General features: G+C 40.6%; 1 protein-coding gene across 1 annotated transcript in view; it reads left to right on the top strand.

Annotated features, from left to right (window-relative positions):
* Nucleotides 1-24,890, top strand: part of tanc1b (tetratricopeptide repeat, ankyrin repeat and coiled-coil containing 1b) — a 103,405-nt gene that overhangs the window by 24,001 nt on the left and 54,514 nt on the right. Inside the window, exons 3-4 of the mRNA XM_026144295.1 lie at nt 8,408-8,614; nt 18,894-18,998. Of these exons, the coding sequence (XP_026000080.1) occupies nt 8,408-8,614; nt 18,894-18,998 (312 nt within the window). The remainder of the gene's footprint in view (nt 1-8,407; nt 8,615-18,893; nt 18,999-24,890) is intronic.

The raw sequence follows: 24,890 nt of genomic DNA, 5'->3' as shown, positions 1-24,890 counted from the left end.
CTGTCTGTAGGAAAGCACAGGATACGAAGGGTGAAAGTTACCCAGTGACTGCACTATCAAAATAAGAGTGATTGAATTTTCCATTAGTAAACTGACCAGAGACTGTTTTTCTGTGGTTGGATGATTTAAAAAAAAATAAAATAAAAAATTGGCTGTTGTGTTTATGTCAAACATTGTCTGTATTTTGGATTTCCACCTCAGGATATCAGACAAGCTCTGAGACTCTAAGATCTACTTCATTTTAGTATTTCTGCTAATATGTGGGTTGTTGTCTTTCTGGTCTGCTTCTCGGCCCCTTTATTGGCATTCCGGTTGCTTCCCTGTCACAAATCTTAAAATAAAACATGGCAAAGATATTGTCTGGTTCATATCTTTTTCCCATACCCACTTAAATTGGCAATTTGTGAAGAGGAATGGGAAATGTCATGGTGCCTGCCCAGTGCTACCCTTCACCTCCTCCTCCTCTTTCCCCCCAAGACCCACACATACTCCTCCCTTTCAGTCACACTTCCCCAGGGGCCAGTGGGGAAGGCATTCCAGAGCTCGGGCTACTGCAGGGCTGTGTTTCAGAGGAAAGAGAGCGAATCGCACACTCTTAGTGTTTCTAGCTCCAAAACCCTTTGCAGTCTTACTTTGCCTGCAGCATCTTAACATTGCATAAAGCACCTAATTACCAAGTACATATGCATTTAAAGCAAAGCTTTCCTGTTTCTAAAAAGCTAAAACTAAAGATTCTCCTCAGGGACCGCACGGATAGATAAGTAATCCTGTGAAAACAAGTAAGAGAAGAATATCTCTAGAGAGTTTGAAAACTTCATGAAATTTGATGGTTGCAGGCAAAATTAAAATCTTGCGGCATGGCCGTGGGGAGGATGTTAGTGCCTTACTTTAATTGTAGCAAACAGGAAGTCATTGAAATGGGAAAAATCCTGCCAAGATGTCACACATGACACTATTTCAGGAATGAACCTGGGCTGAAATTGGAAAAGCCGAAACAAAAAAGCCATAGCAAGAGAGCTAACAAGTCGGTGGGATTTATTATTTATCACTTTATCAGTCTATGTTTTACAGCCTTTTCTCAGGCTGCCTTGTACAGTATTTTGACCGTTTCTATGGCTACCACTGACTGAGTAAAGTGGTCTGAAATGAGAAGGGCCTCATGGGGAAAGCAATGATGCCTCCTCAGTGTTTCCCAGATTGGTTGCATTACTTTGCCGCAACAAGTAATTTTTATTTTTTTTTTGGTATTGGAAACCAGAAAGCTTTGCGTCTTATTAACATATTACATCCAATTTGTCCTGCGTCACTATAGATGACTCGTACTGAGGACCCTCCCCCCACTCTGTATTCTTTATTGTCTGTCTGTCTCTCTCCTCTCTGCGGGTTTCTGTGTGTTAACCATGACAGCTTTTGTGAGACTGTCACCTTGGTCTCGGAAGTACACAGTAAATCCACATTGGCACTCAGTCTAGCGAAAGAATTCTCTTCTTTGGTGGATTGTTCCATGGTCATCGTGCTTTGTGTGCTGACTGAAAGAATCTGCATTAATTATAGTCTTTCTTCATTTTGTGTGTAGGGCTTAAGATTAACTGGCGAGAAGCTGATACTTGACTGAGTTTGTAGTTTTGTACAGTATGTGTGTGCAGAGGGGGGAGAAAAACGTATCGTGGCTTGTTATCGCAACATACTGCATTGACTTATATCATAGTTTGCACCTTAAACTTTAGATTTTTGGGGCAGGCAAGTTGATAAATTAATAGAGACAATACTGTTTCTTTGGTAAATTGTTTTTTTGTGTGTAGCATATATAGTATAAGAACTGTTCACTGAGAAATGTGTCAGCCATCACATGGTATCACAAGCCAATGAGTCAGTATGCATCCCTCCCTTCATTAGGGTTTAATCTAGTTCATTGTCTGTGAATGGTGACAAGGTTGCTGTGAAAATTTGAAGCGACTGGTGTGGAAATGTCATTGTCCTGTCCTGATATGTTTGGGCATACTTTTAATTTGGTGTTAGAGAAAGGGTGTTAGCACTTTGTTACCCTGTTTAACAGTGAAGTGAACTACTGGATAGTACAGAGTAGAGGCAAATAAGCTACATAAGCAGTATACCTTTGTAGGACAATGCAAAAGGCCCGTGTCTTTCACATGGCAAATGCATTTGCTCACAAGGAGTGACGGATCCGATTTGTTTGCACAGATTTAAAAGGAGAAATGCACTACACAGACTCACTTCAGGTAATTACAAATGAGTCAGCAGTGTAAACAGAAAGGTAGAAGTGGAAATGAGATAGGACACATGAGGGGGGGGGAGTATTAATTTGAAGTTGTAGTGATACGACTTTGGTGTGGATAATCACTTTGCATACTAGCCTTTGTGCATGACTATATAATGTAATCAGTTTGCATCAGAAAGAAACACGAAGGCCTAAATGATCCACATGCATAATTAAAATACTTTTGCACTTTTAACCCATACTCATATCAGTATTTATTCCGTTTTAAGAGTTTCCTTTTATGAAGTTTTAATGAAAATGATAGTTTTTCCTTCTTTATGGCATTCTTGCAAACTTACGAGTCAGCCAGTTGGAACATTTGTTGGAATAAGCATTAAAGGTTGTCATAGTTTGACCTGGTCAAATAATTGATTTGTATGCTAATGTATATTTATCTAAATCAGTATCTTGAAATAATATTGAACTGTTTTTATGGGTTGGGCATGTCCTCGTGGGCTCTGGACCTTCACTTTGATGAGGACGAAAGAACGTGCAAGAGACTGTAATCATTTTTACATCATCCTGGGCCAGCATGGTATAATTAGAAAGGGCTGATTTCTTGAACCACAGCAGGGGTTGAAATTGCAGGCCTTGCCCCAACCAGGGTTTTGGAAAGTAACTGAAATAGCACTGGCGAGTTTCTGTCCTTGTGTCCTCCTGCGTTACTTGGTATCGCTCAGATGGCAGCGCAGTCGCCATGACACGCTGCTGCTTATCCACCAGCACTGGGATGACACGCTTTTATGTGGCGCTTCTTGTTTTCAGAACCAACTACCAAAATTACAACTTTGTCATAATCTCTTTAACATGCATTATGGCTGAAATCTGTATCGGCCACGACCTGCTGGCAGCTTTTACTGCGTAACCAGGAGCGGACTTTGTTGGAATAGTGCTTCCGTCTAAATGGGGGCGGGCGTGTGCCTTGCCCTGCTGCAGTTATCATTAACCAGCGCAGAATCAGAAATGATAGTTCTTTCATTATTATTTAAAAAGTAAAGTTTTATTACATGCACTGCAACCCTAAGCTTTTCTAGACGTTATGCAATTGGCTGCACAGGAGAACGCAAATGTTATGAAAAGTAGTTTCACATTAAAATCTTCTGATTGCTCACATAGGGGCTTTTTTAAAACACATCTTATGCTTTAACAGTCAAGTTGAAGTTGAAGATTTTTATGAGGAAAGACAATAAACGATAGCTCTGTGGTCATGTATGTGGTGGACATGGTCGGTGCCTTAACCCCAGGCGCACTGGGGTAATTAATTGATGTAGGATTAGCAATAGAAATGCAAGGCTTGTCATATGGTTTGTGTTAAATGCTCCCCACTGGGGAGAAATCAACTTAGCTTCCTTGCATCGTCTCATCTCTGTTTGCATAACCCACAGTCACAGTTATATGCACAAACACACTCCCCTAAGGACCCTTTAAAGCGTCTCTGTCAGTGTGCGTGCAGTGGGTCCCACTCAGGTCAAGGTAACGACAGGTCCTGGCCTTCACTGGGTGACCTTTGAATCATTCACAGGTTTTTTTCCATGTCTGCAGGCATGCAGAGGTGTCATTGCGGCCTTTCTGCTTCCTGTCTCTGGCATTCTTCTTTGTTTAGGAGCCCTTTAAAAAACAAGACTGCTTTTTGTCCCCTCTGGTAAGGCAGAGGCGTGGAGTAAATGGGTCCCTGTTTCTGATTAGCCCAGCAGACCAGCGGAACTCATATCCCCAAAGAGAGACATGGGTTGCTAATAGTAGTTTCCCCTCTCGCAATTGAGTCTTCTGTGATTTCTTCAAACCTCAGGCTACAGACAGGAGTCAGCACTAATTTACTGAAGACTTGAAAACTTAACCGAAGCTAATTGACATTACTGTGGTTCACCACAACGGCAGTTACTATTTCGTTCGGTGTACTGACGTATGATCTGTATTGCTAGTTGGGTATTATCTTGAGGTTGATAAATTCATACATATTAATTTGTGGCAATGATGAGTGGGCAACTTTAAATCTGCAAAATAGATTACATTGCTATTAGCCGGCGCTGTGCCTAGATTGGTTTTTCCATGCAGGATTGGTTTTCACTGAAGCAAGACTTGTTTTTTTCCATTTAGGGATCAAACTCTTACTGAGGTACTGAGCAAAGTCATGGTAGAGATTGTGGGAAACAGTTTTTGTGTATGATGCACAGTATTACTGTGTTTTGATAGGTAAGGAAATATCTAGGCCTACGTGTGAGTTTATTTTTTCAAAATCTACTTCAATTGAAAAACTATCAGTAAAGTCTTATGGGTGCAGACAATGCACAGACTAGGACGGAGACCCCTGGGTGCACGCCCTGGGAGTGTTGCTTGGCAGCCACATGGAGAGTTGAAGCTCACAGCCAAACGTCACACCCCACTGAACGGGATTGTGGAGAGACCCTGAGCGCACAAACAGCAGCTGCAGGTGTTAATAATCTGCAAGCTGAACTAAACAGCCAGTGAGTTTGTGCTTTTGTGCCTCTGTGAACTGCTTTGATACCTTTGAGATCAATTTTAAATTGTGATATTTTGTTTTAAAGGGAAACAGAAAAGTGTGCACAATGCACTTTCATCAAGATTAGAGGCAGCATAACATGTGCAGTCATATATTTTCAACGAGGATCGTGTTTTTAAAATTAGTCATCAGAGAGCAGTTTAGCTTTTGCACCTATGAAGGCCCACCTGTGCAGGCACATGGTCTCTGGTAAGAGTAAAAAAGCCAGTTTTACCTCCTTGAAGTCTCAGTCTTGTCAGGTTTGGTTTATGAAGCTGCTAGAAACACATGAACGAGGCTGCGACACGTTAACTGAAGCTCTGTGGGTTAAGTAAAAAGTGTCTGACAAGGCTGGATATTTTAAAACAAAGATGAACTACAATGAAATGCGTAATGCACTAAAACCTTTTGAGAGCAGAGTTTTTCATTTTTTTGTTACCACAGCTTGAAATATAGTCATTTTCTTTAGCCTTTATTCCCCTGTTTGTGCCCGTTGTGATTTAGTACAACTGTCGGCCTAAAAACAACAGTTTCCAGTTTTAAACGTTTTATAGTCTTAGGTCAGAGACACTCAGCTGACATAGCTGGTTTGGGTGGTGGGCAACAAACACACTGTAATTAGCTGAGTGGCAAAATGAAAGGATCTCAGCAAGACGAGGGACGCAACACTTGTTTTCAGAATAAACATGAAAAATAATAAAGGCTTGTTGTTTTCCCAGCTCCGAATTCATCAGTGTTATAGTCTTGCAGAGAGAAAAAGATAACAGTACAGATAAAGAGCTGGAAATGAAACTCTTGAAGTCACAAGCTTTTTCCCACAAAATACCTAAAATACCTGCAAACAACAGACAGTTAGTGAATTGTCTATTATCTCTACTCTGTGGTCAATGACACGCAACTGTGTTTGCACCACTAACGTAATGTTCTCATCTGTACCATGGTCGTGAGAAATTCTAACAGGCCCATGATCCCTGGTTTAAATATATATTATATGACCTTGTTTTTCAGGCATCCAGGTCTGTTTTGACTTTTTTCCCCCCACCTCTACCAGACATCCTTGTTTGTCGTTCCAGCAACCTTGTGAGAGACTTATCGGTGATGTCCTTTTACTGAAAACCAACAGTTTTCACTCTTTTCCTTAATGTCTCCAAATTTCTGCAGTCATTTTTTTCACAGCTATTTCTCCTTCAGTCCTTACTATGACCTGAATGGACCCCAGAAATTTCTTGACTGTAAGAGAAAACTGGGGCCAAGTTCAGCAAAACTTACTATTAGTGGGGATGTTGTTTGTCAGTGGAGAGAGAATTATCAGGATTCTAACCAGCACATTTTCTAAAAGGCTGTAACTGTACGTATATTTTTCTTGGACTGTTTGATATGTTTTGTGCATTCTGTATCCTTGCCAGAGGCCTGTGAGATAGTTGAGTTTTACAGTTCCAGGGAAAAAATGTGAATTATTTTAGCCCTGAGATGCCGAAGCCTCTGCAGGTTGTTGGGATATCTCAACTGACATGACTCTTAAGTGTTGCTTGTAGGCTGGAGGCTGTGCCTATTGATTAGCAGATGTGGTGGTTGTCAAAGAGAGGGCTCGAGGGTGGGCTACACTGCTCAGCTTCCTGGGTAAAGCACATTCCAGGGTGCTGGCTTGGATGCAGATCTCATCGGGAAGGAACACTGCACGATGGTTGTGGAAGCTTGGACGTGCACTTCAGTCTCGCAGTGTTTGCCCATCCATGCTACATGTGTCTTTCAGGTTTCCTTGAGTTCCAAGGGAGGGTTTTTTGTTGTTGTTATGAAATATCCATTAGCATGTTATTGGTCTGTTTACAAGTGACAGTAAAATTTAGTGAAAGGCTGACAGCCGACTTGGTCATGAAAGCTTTTTAATGACCATGTTTTAGGCGTTTTTTTTGGCATTGCATTTCCATTCCTTTGATGTAATTTCTAACAGTTTTTGAGTCTTTGAAACCTCATTCATGTTCAATATTTTAATTTCAAAAAATATCAGTGAGAGACCAGAACATTTTTCTATTCAAACCTGTGGTACTTGCCTGTGTAACAAGGTTGCACAACAGTACAATGATTGCCCAGACACAAAATTGTGTGGTCATGATTTTAAAAAAGGGACTTTTGCTTTTCTTGTCAAAAGCTGAAGGATTTTTTTTTTTTTTTTTTTTACCTGATAGCTGTATGTCTTTTTGACATTCAAAAATGCCATCCTGTGGGAACCAAACTGCTTTCTGCTGCAGGAAAGGTTGCCAAGGTTTCCTCTGAGGTTTTTCATTTCTGGCATTCAGAGTCAGGAAGGTTTTGGTACATGATTTCATTTGTGTCAGCCCCAAGGTCTATTTTTTAATCTAAAGTGTACACTAAGGGTTTTTTTTTTTTTCATTCTAAGATACTTTTTTTAAAATAGCAAATTATAACTAGAACTATAAAAAATACATTTATTGAGCTGTCCTTGTAAAATTTTGCAAAGTTGAGTCTTTAAAACCCAGGAGACATGTACTTTCTAATGGCAAGACACCTTTTCACTGGCCCAAAATAAATTAAATAAGGGTGTTTAATGTTTTAGCAGTAAAACGGGGGTATATTGAAGCAGTATAGTTTAATCAGACGAATTTAAGAAGATCAAAAGTTCAGACATATTGAATATTCAGTGGATTCAGCATTTTTTCAGATCTAAGAGCAAGGTTTTGCCAGATTTGTTTAATGACCGTTAATTTAATTATGTGTATAGTTTAAAACAAAAACGACTACATCTACATGTGGTCAACCACAGAAACCTGTGGTTCTGAATAAAGCCACCCAAGCTCAGAAAATGTGAATTAGTGAGACAAGATGAAGCAAACCAGTTGGTAAACACAGCTAATAGTCGGCGATCAGAGTCCTATTACAATACATTGGTTGTTTAGTAGCCCTCAAAGCTTCAGATCTTTTCCTACACAAAAATCCAAAAGACACTAGCAGAGTAAGAAAATATGGTAAGCCTAAAGTCAGTGGGTCTATGTTGGGAGTGTCAAACATAAGGCTCAGGGGCCAGAATCGGTCCAGCAAAGAGTCCAGTCCTGCCTCCCTTTGAAAAACTTGAGGCAAGGCATAAATTTGAGCTTTTTAACTGTATTTCTTTTTCAACTTTTCTTATTGATACAGACGTCCCCCATGGCTGTGCGTACTAAACCAAAGTTTAAAAACAAAAACCGAGCACTTTCTGTTAATTAACCAAATCTTTGTTTAATAGTTACAGGCAGTCTGGGCAACAAGCCAGCGGTAATTTTACACATTTATGTTTACAGTTTAATCGTGCTGACAGATTTCCTCCATTTACTATAGTCTTTGTCATGCAGAAAAACTGAAAGGTACAATTGAAAGTGCTCTGCTTTTTCTTATATGAAGGTTTATCAGGGGTGAAATGTGCAGCAAATCCTCTTTACACTGACAAAAAGGGCAGTTTCACTGGTCCATCCCACTCAAGATTAAGATTTGTGCTGATTAGGCTTGACGAATATTGAAAAGGGTTATGAAAATATCAGACTTTGCCTAGATCAAGTCCTTCTTTCTGTTTCATGGCATGCAGAAGTGGTCGTGCTTTGTAAACGCAGTAACAAGGTTGTGGTTCTCCTCAACAGGTGACGTTCATAGCCATAGTGTCCAAAGAAGATTCCCGACTGAAGGAAACCCCCAGCCCCAGGGGCCTGGCAGTGGTCTCCCTAATGCACAGGATGAAGTTTTCAGGTTAAGCCTTGCCAAGGGAGTGTCCATGTCGCTCCCCTCCTCACCTCTGCTGCCTCGGCAGTCCTACATGATGCCCTTGCGCAGTAACAAGCGATCACCAGGTACTGCTTGATTAAATTCAGTGCTTGCTTTTCCCCCTCTACCGTCTAATTCTCTTTCCTAAAAGTTAACTGCATGATGCTTGCCATTTTTCATATTATGAATATTTTTTCAGATCTGTTGTAACCTTTAATGTTCCCAAGTTGAGTGATTTTGGTTATTTTTAGTCTTTCTATTTTTTGAAAACCCATCCAGTCACTTAAAATAGATCACACGTCAGGTTCCTTTGCATAACTGCTGACAGCCATCCAGGAGTGCTAGTACAGATTTTAACATATTTATCTCAAAATATAGAAATTGTGAGCTTTGTCATTCTTGGAAAACTAAGTCACACTGTATCGAAAGTAATGATAGCTGGACCACTCTGGATCCCAGCAGTTACTCTGTGGGCGCAGTCTGTTTACAGAGAGTTGTTTTTTCCACTTCACCCTTGTATTTGATCGCCTTGTGTCGAAGAGGAGGCCTCCTGCGACTTCACTGTGTGTTTACACTTTGCTGGCTGATAATAGGTGTGTGTTTACATTTGATCTAAATCCTCCAAAGCTTCTTCTGTCCATTGCGTTGAGGGCATCTTTGTCAGCGGTTGTGGAGAGCTTCAAAGCCAGGAATACCTAATTGTGGCGGAACTCGTTTTAACCTGAGTCTTTGTATTTTGGAGACTTTGCAAAAGGGAGAGAAATCCTTTAAGTGGCCATTGTGGTCCCCACTCACATGTGGCACTCATCTGTGGGCTATCAAGCCATTGTTTAGAGTGGTTACAGCTTTGATCTATTTAGTGTAAAGATGAGGTGATAGGAAGTTTGTAGGTTGTGAATGTCTCTGTGAAAAAAATAATTGAATAACTGCAGTTTTAAGGGTTGAAGATCGCATCGTATTTCTTTGCATTTCTTAGGAAATCCTGTTTGCTGTAGCATTTTTCACTGTTATGCACATTTTCTGCAATTCTCCCAAATCCCAGTACTGAAATAATCCTGAGACCGCGATGCAGTGCATTATGCAGATGTTCAGTGGAAACTGAAAACAATTGCAAATGTGCTTTCTTGTTTAAAAAACACAAATGCCCTGCGAAGTAGAGTTTTGTTTGTTTAGCTGCCACTCAAGTTAAATGTGTTCATTTTCCTCGGATGACTCAGGATTTGCAATGAGTGCTTGAAATGAATGAGCACAAGGGGATGAAGAGAGCTATGAGGCTGGGTTTGTGAAGGAGAAAATGGCCCAGGGGACAGGGGAAAGGGGACACTCATTAAAAGCATATTCCCTCTTGGGGTGCTCTGAGGCATGAAAAAGGGGGAAAAAGTGGAGGGACAAGATAGGATTTTATGGAGGACCACCAGCAGGAGAGGGCTGGGGGAGGGTCTGTTAATTCTCCTCCACTGTCCTCGCAGATAACTGTGAAAACCCATGGACGAGAATTATTAAACACGCTGCAGGAAGGGTTTCAGCTTTGTGACGATGATGCTGAATTTACCTTTTTGTTGAGTCATCAAGGTGTATATTCATTTAGTACGGATCACTCTTGAAACTAGCACGCGTTCATCTGAGTTACAGTAATCCGTATGCAGATGTTTGTAACAGCAAAGCATGAATTATTGGTAAATTCTGACACAAACATAAAGTTTACAAGCGTCTGGTCCTGTTTAATCAGAGCCAGAGGATGTTTTCATCCAGCAAACACATGTGGAGATCAGTCACTTCACAACAAAGGAACAGTGTTTTGGAAATGTATGCTTGACCTGCAAGTTCACTACAAGATACAATATACAGACGTTTCTTGAAGGCGAGGGGTGTACTGCAAAGTGAGATTACTAATTTACAGCTGTCACCTTAGGAAAAAAAACAGCAGCACTCAGTGATAAAATTGTTCACTTGGATCAAAATGCTTATTTTAATACTCCCAAAAGTAACAATTTTCTGTAGCATTAGTCTTTTGTCTTATCTGTAAAACTGTTGCTTTTTACTGTTGTATTTTTTGTGTTATTTACATATTTTTATCACCAAGTTATAACTTCTCTCATTTAAGTAAGGGACACTCATAGGGATCGTTTTGAGCAGAGGAAGAATCACATGACCTGAGAAACACCTATTTTTATATGAGAGTGCAAAGCACTGGAACACAAAGCCTGGCTTGACTGAAAAAAGTAGCTAACCACCGTTGTGATCCCTATTATCTCCAACTGGGGTTTAGGTTTTTTCAAGCTAGCTTGACAAAGAAAGGCAAAGAAAGCCTGACTGTGTTGAACTTCATTTGTAGTGTGTAATATTTCCCGCAGCTTAACATCTCTTACAGAATAAACTGCTTATTATATACAAACTTTGATAGTTCACATGTCATAGATAGGCTTGTAATGGCTATAATCTTCGTTTTGAAGCTAGATATTCATTTTTTCCTCATCAGAAAGTAATAGAAACAATCCACGAAGCTTCTCTAAACAGAGAGAGTTGCTTTTATTCATGTGGCACAACGGTAGTGATTTCATATAACATGGATTATTCAGTGTGTAGAGACGAGATTGATTAGATGTAATAGAAAACAATGTTGCTTCAGACAGGTGAGCCAACACATTTGATCTCCCCTTTTAAAAAATTGCAGTTTCATGTTTTCTGATCGATTTACTAAAAGGGCATAAGGACATGTTCCTATAACTACATAAAAGAGCTTTAAATGGCTATCAACATATAAGTGCCATGTTAAATATAATAAAGCCCGACCTGTTATATTAGGTCCCTTTACATAGTTGACTTGATGCAAAATGTCCCCATTTATTCTTCCTTTTTCTATCACTGTGGGATTGTTTGATTGAGGTCACGAGGAATATTTCCCATATGTATGACCTATATCTGAATACACAACGCTGCCATTTAACTGATTGATTAATCCAGCGATGTTACCTATTAGAAGACTGAAAAGGGCCAGTATATCTAATTTTATTGATACATACATGGTGTGTCTGATAGCAAGGCTTAGTTGCTTAATATGCTCCATCAAAGATCTTCTGCTTTCCTCTGAGAGACATTTCTCTACAAAACAATAACTTGCCAATAGTGGAGAAAAGCAGTTGATTAATTTTTAATGGTTTTTTTTTTTTTTTTTTTTTTTTTTTTAGTGGTGTGAAACTACTCCTGTCAGCTAGTTCAGGTACACCGCATTCATTTATACATGCAGTAAATCCTTAAGTGCATTTTTTCGCACATCTGTTTGGTCTCCCTCCCGTGCTGCACATCAGCGCTGCACGGGCAGGGGAAGTGGTTTCACAGATTCAGAAAGCATTTTGTGGCTGGCCTTCATTTCCTGACACATTGGATAATCTACTGCAGTTTGGAAGGCCCCAGCTAAGTGGTTGTTCTTTTCATGAAAACTTCACAGGGGACAACAGAGAAACATTGAGTTAATTAGGAGTGTGACGGATGCCTGAGCCGCAAAGTCTGGTGGCGTTGAGTGGCACGGCTTTGATCAGCTAAGCCCAGAGCTTAGCCATGAAACACAGCGCTCTGACATGTGTTGTACAGCACCTAGACTTTACTGTGTGTTTAAAGAGCCACTCGCAGGCCCGTGAGGTGATTACGCTCTTTTGAATGTACCTGTCTTGCCTGTATCCCTCTTGTGCTACACGACTGTCTTCTTTTCAGTTTTATTTTTTTAACATGCTGGTTGAGATAGAAAATTGGGTTCAATTTTGTTCTTGGGTTTTCGGGGGAGTTTTTTGTTTGTTTTTGTTTTAGTAGTTATAAATTCTTTGTGCCCCACCTCGTGACATTCTCCTGGGTATCTCCACAGTGACCTCCTCTGGTTATAGAAGGTTATTGTCCCATTTTTGGATTAAAAATCCTAATGGGCTGCTGATTGAGTTACGGGGGAAACCCCTGCACCCTTGTTGCATATGCAGCAGCTTGCAGCATCTCAGTGTTGGTCACAGGAAGTGTTCGAAAAATCATAAATAGCGGCTGAAATATTTTGGTCCCCATGATTTCCACTGAGAGGCTGAGGAATGATTGAGGCTGAGTTGATATGGACGCTCTTGTTGTACGTGCGGTAGCTGTGTGACCTTCCTGTAGGTAGATCCATGCTTTACCTCTTTGTCAGCCTGCACTGGCTCATAAAACAGCTATTCGCATTATTGTATTGCTTTTATGGGCAGTGGATCATTTTAATTGCCAAATATGCACTGTGGTCCCATGGGGATTGTTCTCTGGTAGGCTCTCGCGTGTATCAAAATAGGTTAACTGTTCTGATGGAACGTTGCCTTTTGGGGGCTTAAGGGATGATTAATTTATTGATTAGCTGAGCAGGCCTGCAAATCACCGCCAGAGAGTATGACATGTATTTGGCATAATCTCTCTACCTAGAAAAGCTTGGAGACTCGTTATTTTCTAACATCCATGTGCGAAGGTCACCTTGCTGATACCATTCCTGCTTAGACTCCTTTGTTTTCTCTTTCTCTACTGAGGAACAGTAGCTTTTGGCTTGCCAGACCTCGTCATGTTGCGTGTGTGTGTGTAGGTGGGTGTGTGTTTGTGTAAACTGATGACTTCATTGCTAGTGGTCTGATCCCTTGGCCTCGTTGTTGCTTATCTCCTCTTTATTTCTATTTTGTGGCAGTAGCTGTGCATCAACAGCATCCAGGCTGCTGTCTCTGAGTGGTGGCTAACCGTTTGAGTCATTGTGCAGTGTGTATTTTTTGTTCCTGTTTTGGTTGGTCCCATAACTTTAGCTCTGGCTGTAAGCGATAATAGCTCTACAGGCCACATAAAAATGTTCTGAAGATTATCTTTAACGTCTTTTCCAGAAAGATCTCAAATACCGCAGACATTAGGTAATGGTAATTTTGTAAAACACTTCAGGATGTCTACATAGATTTGCACGTTTTCGCAAAGCCTCATTGATAGGAAGCAGTCATTAACAAGATGTTCAAGTTGTTTCTGGTTTAGCTAAAACCACCTTGTCTAACAGAAGGCTGTTGTTTGCAGTTATACAGCTGCGGATTATTTTGAAACAGTTTTCACATTATTTTCAGCTTAACACAAATAATATTAAAGGAAACATGAAGGCGAGTACAGGTTTGATATATCAGTCTTCTGTCAAGAGGGTAGAAACTCTCTTCAAAGCCAGCTGTAGCCCTTTTGAGGTGAGCTCTCCTGAAGTCAACTCTGGGGTTTTGACAGTTACCAGACAGCCCTGGGGGAATATTGATGCCTTTCCGAGAGCTGAGCTGTAAAAGACCTTGTGAGGCTACAGGGATCCTTTGAAATGTTCTTCTGATGAGCACGCTATGAGAAGCGCTATCCAGTCCTCCACCTGACTGCACTTGACTACACCACAGGTTTAGCTTCTTATCACATGCGGTCTCCTCTTTCTTTCATCTGCAGTGAAATCTCAACTCACCTACTGCCCCAGAAACCAGTGCTGGATAAACTGTCATAGCTTCCTCTGCTGCTCAGTAGTGCTGAGATGTGTGCAAGATGTCGTCGTGTATTATAATAGATTGCCTTTTATGCCACTGTTCCACTACAGATATGGCTCCAGAACACTAGTTGGCAGTAGAGTGTCTGTTCAAGTCGATCCACTCTTAACAGATAAAAGTAGATGGACATGCAAAGGAAGAACTGATGGCACTAAATGGCACAACAACCAGTTGTTGCATGCCGCACTGATGAATTGATTACGACGCTGTTAAGATGAATATCGGTTCTTTAAAAAAATAAAATAAAATTTAAAAATTTGACATAGTCCGACATAAATTCGACTAATATCGGCCAGTATATCAGTTAGGCTCTAGTTTGTGGTGTAGATTTAGCACAGAGGCATAAATTCCAGTTAATGCATATTTAAAATCACTTTGTGAAACAGGATATCTGAGAGTGGTGATGATTAAACATGCAGTTGTGTAGTACAATACAAAAATCATATTAACCAGAGAGGACTAATATTTCTGACTGCTAAAAGAAAAAGGAATCACAAGTTTGTGATTTCAGTTCCTAAAGCAAAATGCTTCTAATACTCTATCAGCTTTGTTGGTTGAGATTTTGGTACGAATGTTAAAAAGACTATATTATAAAAGACTGGGTGCATTAGACATGGAGTAAACATGCAGAATTCAGAATACCATCTAGCATCATCTTGCCAGCATATATTCGTTTTCGCTTTTGAGTTGAGCTCGTCGTCACATTTGGAGCATAAAGACGAACGTTGTGGGACTGAGTTCATTCTCCTCGGCTGCACAAAGAAGACACACTGTCTCATTGAGAAGTTGAAATGTGAAGAAGTCAGAGTCCATCTTGAAGAATGCTGGGAAAGCTTCTTGATCACTTCCTAGCTATGAACAATCCTCCCTTTCAGTGGTGTTGACTGGACATTGTAAGTTGTTGGTGATAGGTATTTGACAGGCTGGTATGTGTATAAATGTGTGCATGCGCCTGCTGACTGATAGCTTGCTGGTTATGGATTCCTGTGTCTGATAGTGAATACCAACCAGTGGGTGCTCTGCACTCACAGACTGCAGTCTGTATACTTGCTTTTCCCTGCTTGTTTAACATTCATTTATGTCTGTGAAGGTTCTCAGTCATCCAGGTCATCGTAGTCTAAGGAGCTTGGAAAGAAAGGCGTCTGGTCTTCTTTAAGTTGCTTGAAAACGTTTCACCTCTCATCCGAGAAGCTTCTTCAGGAAGCTTCTTCAGTTCGAACTGAACCCCCCCTGGAAATTACGCCCCTGTTGAGGGTGAGCTAAACCTGGCCTGGCAATTTATCTAATATAGCAAATTAAACCGACATAACATGTTTGCCAGTCAACAAATAAGCTTGAAGTAGGGAAATGTGGTCAGTGTGGTCGTATTTGTTCAATGAATAAATTGTTAAATGTATTCTTCAGATTATTTTTTTCAGACTTCAATCATCCAAACAAATAAATGGCACCAACAGCAGAATGAGATGTTTGGCACTGACAGAGAAGATTTAGCAAGTTTTTCATTAGCACAAACTCAACTATGCTGCTCAACCCACAAAGTCATTTTCTTTACAAATGTGGCACCATTGAGGCGAAATAAAAAGGCCAACGGTATAACATTTATTGGCCAGAAACAAATTTCCTTAGTTTCTGTGCTAGTTTTATAGAAGTTTTAAAAAAGGACTGTTCATGTGCGTGGGCTCACATTCATCAAAAGGAGACGCAGGCAAGCTCGTTCTCTTCTTCTAATCAAATAAGGCTTTTGTAAGATGCAAATACCTCAATAACCACGTACTTTGTACTTGGATACACAGTTTTAAAAACAGTTAATAGAAGTATGTGTCTTATTGTGCAGATGAACCTGTTGTGGAGGTTCTTGTTGTTAAGAGCTTTGTTCACTGGTTGTAGACTGAATCACCTGTAACTTCATGGAGTCAAAGAAAGTATTAGTGTGAGATATTACCAGGTACCCTCAGAGGTCTTGTGTAGTCCATATCCTAATGGATCAGATTTATTTATTTCTTTTTGTAATGTGTAGGACTATCATGGTTTTAAGCAGGAATGCCTTTGTGTCAATGTCATAATAATCAACCGAGATACAAAGAAAAAGCACTTTTAACAAGATTTGAAAGGAATGAAGGTCAAATGTTGTCATCCTGCTTCTGTTTTATACATAGTTATATTTGGGTGCTGTTGGCCACATGCTACTTTCCACACCACTCCAGTTTCTTTTTTCTCTCCCTTAGTTGCAGCCTCCTTTTGCACCAGTCTGCTGGTTTTCCCTGCTGTTTTCCGAGGGCATCGGAATGAGATGGCTTCCTTTTGTCCAGGGTTCATGAGGTGTTCTGGATTTGTTGTGTCTAGCTCTGAGATGTGATGTGGAGATATAGCGTAGTTGATAGCTCGGCGATATCGCTCCCTGGAAAAAATCATCACATCCTCCCTTGTTATGATTTCCTGTCAGTTTCTTTTTACAATTAATAAATTTACATTTGTGATTAATCATATACCCTTTGAAATTGATGCAAGTCAGAGTGCAACTCATTTTTGCCTTTCTCTTGTTGTCCTTCATGAGGTCATATATCAAAGGGCTCAATTTCTGTGACCTTCTCACGCCTGTTATAAATGGCAATTGCTTCTTCATCAGTGCGGAGCGTTAATGGAAACCTGTTAAATCTTGAGATGAGATTTTGAACCGAGAGGAAATTCTTCTGTGCCTTGTCTGATGCTCAAAAATGTGAGTCATGCCGGAAGACCTTTTACCATTTCTCTGCATTATCAGCCCTTAGATGTGGCCTAAAATTATCCATGATGGGCAGCCACATGTTTGTCATTTCTCGTGTGGATCCTGTGCTCCTCTTTGTAAACTGAATCTGAACTTGAACATATGGTTTAGATTACTCAAACTATGCCCCTTGTTGTTTTATATGAAATACAGTCAGTGGAACATATTAGCCAGTTCACTTTTCATCCAAGTTATTTACCTGAACTAAGTGTGTGTCTCGCATACAACGCTCTCCGTCCCTGTAGTCCCGTTTTAATTGGAGCCATGTGACTCCCGGGTAATAGGTTGTGCCTGACCATCTGCAGATGAATGGAGGTTTTCAGGATACTCTTTGGCTGTGTCTCCCAAATAACAGGCTGACTTTGATCGCTTTTGTAAATGCTTCACTAACCCAGTCCCTTCAGGCTTTAACCCATCTGTCTGCACAAATCTGTAACATCCCATTGCGTTTGAATGCCAATCCTTAGATTATAGTGCTTTTAAAAGAAAAATCATCATCACCTTTAAAACAGTTTCTTTGCTACATGGGACAGCTTCTGCGCAGCTTCTCTGAATGGACGCTCCATTTGGTTTTGGGCTTTTACTTTGAGTTCTTCTAGTGACAGACGAGAACACCCAGATTGTACATACAGAAGCTCATGCGAGGTATCAAAAGCCACCATTTTTCCACTATGCATTTCAAGTTGCATATCCATAGATGGCACTGTGCATCAAGCAGAAGCGGTTTTATAAATTGCTCCATTTGATTCACAGGAATTGTTTGGGGTTGGGAGTGACTGAATGTGGTAATGTGGAAATCGCAGTCTCTGATCTCCTGTCTGTTCTCTATGTTATGACTGGGGTTACACATACAGTTATCTGATAAGAGCCTGGAGGAGGAGGAGGTTTTACTTGCAGGAGGTCAAGGCCAAAGTAGTTGCAAAGAGTCAGGGCATGCTGTTTCATGGATTTACAGATCTAAATAACACAGTCACCTCCTGTTTTCAGATTTTTTTTTTTTTTTTTTTTTTTTTTTTTTTTTTTGTGGTTACATTTTTGATCTGCTCTTAAGTCTCGGTAAAATGTGAGTTCCAAGTAGAGAACTTAAAAATGTGTTTTAACCAGTGAATTGGCACTTTTAGGAAAGATCAGTAGGCCTTTGCTGCAGTGCTGCTCCACCAAACTGCATGTTTATTCCCAGCAGGGCTGGTTAAACGGCAGCTTTTACTGGATATCGTTTTTTTTGTTTTTTTTTTTGTGCAAAAGTATAAATGTTGCACAAGCAGCTGCGCATCTATGAGGATGGGTATGCCAGTGGTGTGCAACATTTAAAATTGTTACATTAAATATTCTAATAATTTAGTTCTTTGCATTTCATACATTGTCTTACCTTTTATGGGAAATGGGGTCAGAGTACTGTCATGGTGTGAGTGCAGGGAACAGTGCAGCTAGCCAAAGTCATCGCCTTGTGCTCACAATGACGTTCCTCTAAGGGCTGTTCCATTGTCCCAGATACATCATCAGAGTTGGACACTTTGCGGTCAATCTAACCAAAAGATGCAACTATTGTTGCCACAATAGAAGGACACACTTTCAGATAAAATAATGGGGGGGGGATGCTTTGTCTGTTTGGCAATTTTCTTCTCTTGCATTTCCAACAATGCACGTGTGCGCTTGAGCAAGGATCTTTAGTTCACTTAGAGGCTAATTGTTGTGGTTTCCTGCTGTAGTTTACATTCCCAGAGCCAGCTAGCCGCTTTTTTACCGAGAGTCTCCAGCAATGCAGACAGCATTCTGAGTTGTCAGACAGACCAGAGCTGCTATCAACGCAGGGAGCTGTCTGAGAGTGTGTGAGTGAGTTTTATGTAAGCTAAGGAGTGCAGCTAAGCCTGTCCAACTAAGACACCACTACCTCTCATCTCCAGTGCCATCTGGAACATATTAATCCTGTGAGAACTCTCTCTCTGTTTTCCCTCGGTCTCTTCTGCATTTCTTTCCCTCTCTCTCTCTCTCTCTCTGTCGGATGCACGCGCTCTCTCACTCTCTCATTCTCCCTGTATCTTCTGTTCGTGCTGGCAGGTCCAGTTAGGAAGCCCAAATATGTAGAGAGCCCTCGCGTGCCTTCTGATGCCATCGTGTCAGCTCGGAGGAAAGCGACCGATAACAAGGAGTCGTCCCACAATGGTGAGTTTTACTTTTGCAAATTTTCTAAATGGCTGTTTTTGCTGGGGTTGAGGGGAAAAGTGCACTTAAAAACTGCCGTAAGAGAAAATTATGCATGTCATTGCCTGGGGTCCTCATTGTTGTCAGTGGCTTTTAAGAGCAGGGCTTTGTTATTTAAGGGTAGCATCAGTTACTGATGACTCAGTTTAAGTACACAGTACATGTGAGCCCCGTGCAAACACTCGGTAGTGCCGTGTTTATTCTAAACTGTGTGTTTAGATTACAGAGGAGTCAGTTTTCCAGTTTGTGGGGACATATTGTCTGAGCAAAGCGCTGGATTTGCGGATTTCGGGGTATAATGGGGACAGGGGCTTTCATTTCTCAGGAACTATACATGAAAATTCTTGTGCTTCCACATGTTTGTGAGATGTGCTTTCAGCGTTATTACTGCCTATTCTCACTTTTGTTGGGCGTTGTGTTTGTGTTTAGGGGTAATGTTCCCCTAAGTGCTCAGTTTAGATTTCCAGTAGAGAAGACTGGGCTCAAATTCCTCCCATAGGCTTAAGTGGAGATGTAAGATGTGTAATCTTTAGCAAAAGGCAATGCACAAAGAGCGCTCTATTGTTATGCATGGCTCACATAACGTACATAGAATTTAGTAACTCGGCACAGCTGACTGTCGCATACTAAGGCACGAGGGTGTGTCTGACGTTCAACTAACATAGAGCTCAGAGTAGGCTACCAGCAGATAGCAGACAGTAAATAAATATGACCTCGTCAGTTTCCGTACCGTTACTTTTATTTACTAATTACAAAAGAGAGTCCTTGCTTGTGTGACTGAGCAGAAATATATTACTGGATAAGTCCTAAACCAATGTTTTTGAGCACAAATGCAAATGCCGTTCCAAAATCAACACCCTATTTCTTTTCTCAACACCTTTCCACTATTCCCCACGCCTCCTTATCTAATCTTACCCTCTTCCCTCTTCATTGCTTAATGATGCAGTGAAAAAAAAATGCTCAAGGGGAGGTGATGTTAAACTACTTCAGATCACAGAAAGGACTTGTGTGTTTAGTATGGACTCGTCTTCAGTTTCATGGGAGAATAATATGGCATTTATTTTAGCACACTTTATGTTGTAGATGTGGAAGTTGGCCTTTTTCTTCTTAATAACCATTCAGTAACTTAAAAAATGAAACAGTAAAATCGATTTTTCGTAAAAGCATTAAGGCCCTTTGTTGTGATTGTCAAAATTATGGTCATGTCCTTCCTTTTATCTTCAGTTATTCATAAGTGTGTTTAGATCTTGGCTGTAGATTTCCTGGCCACAGCTTAAAGGTGCACATGTGTATATGAACACCCCACACTTCAGTTCATGCAAGAACAAAAACCTTTAATAAAGTCTAAGTATGTCTGTGGACCACTGTGAGAAAACTTCTTCCAGAGATCTGCATGTTTCCAGGAGCGCAGTGAATCTCAATATGTTTTAAAAAGGACGAAGTTTGGCGCCATCTGGATGCTTCCTTGAACGGGCTCTCCCACCAGTCTTGGACACTGAGCGTGAAGGGTCTTCTTTAGGTCATTTGGCAAAACCCACAGAGCTTCAGCAGTCCTCTGCAGAGATCGAGGGGGGAAAGGATGACCGTCTTAGCCGCATTTCATCAATAAGGCCTTTATTGTAGAGCAGCTGCACTTTGAGCAAAGGCATGACAGCCTATTTGGAGCTTGTCAAATGGCATTTAAAAGACTCTGAGAGCACGAGGAGAAAGATTCTCCTGTCTGACAAAACAGACACTGAAATCGTTACGGAGAACTCTGAGCACTGCCTGCCGAACATAATCCACAATCAACACCCCATCGGGCACTGTTCATCAGCAGACAAATACCTTCCGTGTGGTTAAGCATGAAGGTGGCAGCATCAGATTAGATTGGGTGTTCCTGTTAGTGGCAGGGGCAAGAAGAGCTGAGGAAGGTATGAATGCCAGAAGCGGGCACCAGAGACTCAAAGTACATCCTTTCGGCACATCGATGAGACGAGATGAACCTTTTGATGCTTCCAAACCATAAACAGTATTAAAGATGGATGTGTTCTTGCAGTTCTTGAACTTATCAAAGTCATCCACAGAGGACAAAACTGGTGTAAAGAAATGGGGTCTATAGGAATTGACTCTCATTTGAAGCAGTGCTAGAGGAACTACACTTTCTTTCTCTTCCACAGCTTTTCAGCTCCAGAGGTTGCCCCTCATTCCAGATGCTGAGCTTTAATGTGTTTGTAATATCTCGTAATAGAGTTCTCTCAGAAGTGGATGTGATGCTTGTGGAGTGAAACTATAGCATAATGCTAGGATTAGATAAGGAAGTTGGACATTTTGTTTATTGGCTTATTGGGATTCATTTGCGTAGTTGTAAAACTGATATTGCTCTGCTGTCTTAAAACGAATCAGAAATATGCTGAACTTTTTAAAGCCTTATTTTTTTTAAGTTGTCTGTATATTATATACACCCTGGTAAGCATTTGACACTTAGGGAATAAGCCCATTAACATTAAAAAAATGTAGTTGTTTTCTGCAGCACAGATAATATACTCAATACAAGTACTGAATAATGGGTTGAAGACTTTCAAGAGTTTGTTGTTTTTAGGACCCGGTTTTGATTTTAATTTAATTGAAATGCATATTAATGACAAAAATACACATTTTAACCATTAAAAAAACATCTGTGATGCAATAACAGATGAAAAACTGTGATAGGGCTTTCTGTACTGAAGCTGTTATCTCATGCATGTGGCAGATGTACATGTGCAGGCCTCCAAACTATCTTTTTGCTACTAGATATACATGTATAGAATCATTTTACTGCAAGAAATGAGTTACAACTATCCGATAATTTAACTAAATTTTGCATTATGTTATTTTTTGGGTCTGCTCCCAGTGATAGAGATGATAGAGATCTGGTCAGTTTCTGACAAATTAGAAATGACTGCTTCTAGGACACTGCCCAGTCGTATGTAGTTTATTTTTATTGCACCACATACAACTGTTGGTATAAAAGCTCCCAGGCATTTAAGGCATTTCTGTCTTATTCTGTTCTCTGAGAGTGATTTTTTTTTTTTTTTTTTTTTATATATAAATGTTTTTCAGCTGAAGAAATAACCAGTCCGTTTTAAGGTCAGACATCTACTTACTTCTTCCCTTTATTTGTTCTGCGCACAATTATTCAGTAAATACTGCAGACAATCAGCTGATAGAAAAGAAGAAACTTTCCATCGGGTTCTTCTCGCAGCCGTAGTTGGCAGGTTAAAAAATGTTATAGCTGAGAAATTATAAGAATATAACAGCTCATCACCTAATCGTGCATAATCAGGCACTAATGGTGGCTAATTCTGATAGCCCAGATGCAGCAGAGTGAGGCTCACTTACAGTCTTTTGAATACTTTCTCCCATGTGGACAGAATCATGCATATGCACCATGGGTCACATGTGACAAGGACATTACCCACTATTGCTTTTTTTTTTTTTTTTTTTTTTTTTTTTTTTTTTTTTTTTTTTAAAACAGAGCATCTTTCAGCTTGTGTTGTCCTCTACTTCAGACAGAGTAAACTGTTGAAGCAGCATGAGACAACTTCATTGCTTTAATAACAAGGTCAGCATCACATTGTTGAGAGACTGCTGGAATAATGGAGTTTTGCAGGATGAAGACTGTGTGTCATTTACAGCACAAATAAAGTGGGAGCTCTGAAGAGGGGCTTTTACTGAAGGACGCCTGTCCTGAGTGTCCAGAACCACGTCCACATCTGTAGACAGAGACAAGTCTTTAGTGCTGCTGAGGCTGATTTTCAAAAAAGTTGAATGTAATTTTCTTTTGACAGTTTTTAATGCAGCGTGAGTTTTGTCCCTGTGTTGCATGGTTACTTCACTTGTTCGTCTTTTGGGTCGGGCTCAAAGCGTTGTCATTTTTCATGCTCTGCATTGTGGCTGAGCAGGATGGGCTGCAGGCTAAGAAAGGAAACATGCTTTTGACCTACTCAGGAGTCATCTCGCATGGCACTGTCTTTGAGAAAGGGTTATGTTTCCTGTGCCTGCGTGTAACTGCAGAGGGTATTTTTATTTTGCCCGAGTGTCCGCAGTTGCCTTTGTCTTTGTTTATGTATGTGTGTGTTTGCATGCTTGAGTGTGTTTGCAACAGGCAGCCAACAGTCTGGTTGACAGAATTGTTTCAGCTGTGCTCTCGGAGTCCCGTCTCTGTCTCAGTCAGTCAAGACTGAACCGCAGGTCCTGTCCTCTCCTACAATTATGTCTCTCTTCAAATCCCTCATTTTACAACTCCAGTAAGACCAGTGTCCGAACACTTAACACCTGTTTGTTCATGTATTTATTATCTTGTCAGTGTTAAAACAATGGTCAGGCTTATTTGGCTAAGAATTATGTGAATTTGCACCTCCTAAACCATCTGGTTATAATATTAAGTTTGCTCCATTTTAAAATAAAACAGTAGTAATCTTAGTCTCGTTTCATCTGCACTGTGTGTGTTACTCATTTGTTAACACTTTCTGGAGGCTGTGTCACCCTTTGTGGTGCTCTTTGCACTCTATTATTACTAAACCAATAAATCCCAGCTTATGCAGTGGCTAAATTTAATCAATTATGAATACGCTCGTGAAATTGTATAATCATGGCCAATTGTTCCCAGTTCATAATGATATTCAGCCTGTCATTGTTCATAATTTGCTCTTCAGGAGAATAGTAACTTTGAGGCAGCAGAAATTAATGCGATGTGATTTTTGTTTTGGCTGGCACAGAGTGATAGTTTTACGCGTTTCTGTAGCCAATCATGTTAATTGTTCATTCACTCTTTAGCTTTTTGATTAAAATCACCTTTTCACCGTATTTTTATTTTTCCTGCGCTAAATCGTAAAGCTTGATTAGGGTGGTCTGCTCATCTCTGCAGGATCTTTACAGCACAATCTCTTTGGCCCAAGGGGCTGAATCGCCATGTGAGGAAGCTTCAGCTCTGTTGGTCTAATAGTTAATGAAATGCCATCTGTATCTGCCATTGCAGCAACATTAATAACAGCTGGCGTATGGTGTCCAGCTGAGATGCCAGTCACACTATGATTACTACCTCTATGCCGTCTCCCACCCCAGATACGCTGTTATCTATAGTCTTGATCTCATGTAATGTCTCGCTGGACGCTCCATCTGCGCCTGCAGCAGATTCTAACTCTGGAATGTGCAATAAGACCACTCAACTTGCTTCAGGGGGGCACGTCACCTTGTACTCCTGAACTCAAATGGGGAAGCAGGATGCATGTTCTCATTGAGGGTTCATTAAACGGGCTCCACTGTTGTGGTAATGAAACTCCAGCTGCTAATGAGCACCGGCTGGATTGTTTTCTTGGCAGCGAGTGAGCTAAGGCAGCTCCTCAGATCCAGTCTGTTCTACTGATTCTCCCCCCCCCCCCCCAAATTCCTCTGCTTCTCCTCCTCCTCCTTCAGTCTTCATTCTTCTATCAGGGAACCACACGGCTGCTATTTCACACCTGCTCATAAACTTCCTCCGGCAGCAGATAACGATGTTGTTTTGTTTTTGCCTCCATTTGCTGTACAGTTACCGGAATAACAAAGTGGTTCCAGCTACATCCCTGGTTTTCCATAACTCCAGGGTAGCATAAAAAGTAAAGGACAAATCTGATGCTTTACCTAGAACAGGGAGGGTTTTCTTCGGCTAGCCATTTTACTTATTATCTGCCTTCCATTTAGATAAATAAAACTATTTGCCCTGACGTGTAACTGACAAAAATGTCAGCTGTCATATGACTGGAGACCTAGTGTGGCTCCCCTTTTGTACATAAAATCATAAACTTAGATGAGGTCCGTCTAGGTGGTACCAATTAATAAACTAGGTTAATAAAG

The sequence above is a fragment of the Astatotilapia calliptera genome, chromosome 16 (genome assembly GCF_900246225.1).
Source record: "Astatotilapia calliptera chromosome 16, fAstCal1.2, whole genome shotgun sequence".
NCBI lineage: Eukaryota > Metazoa > Chordata > Actinopteri > Cichliformes > Cichlidae > Astatotilapia > Astatotilapia calliptera.
Note: the sequence above shows the minus strand (reverse complement) of the source record. Positions and strands in the feature narration are given on the sequence as shown.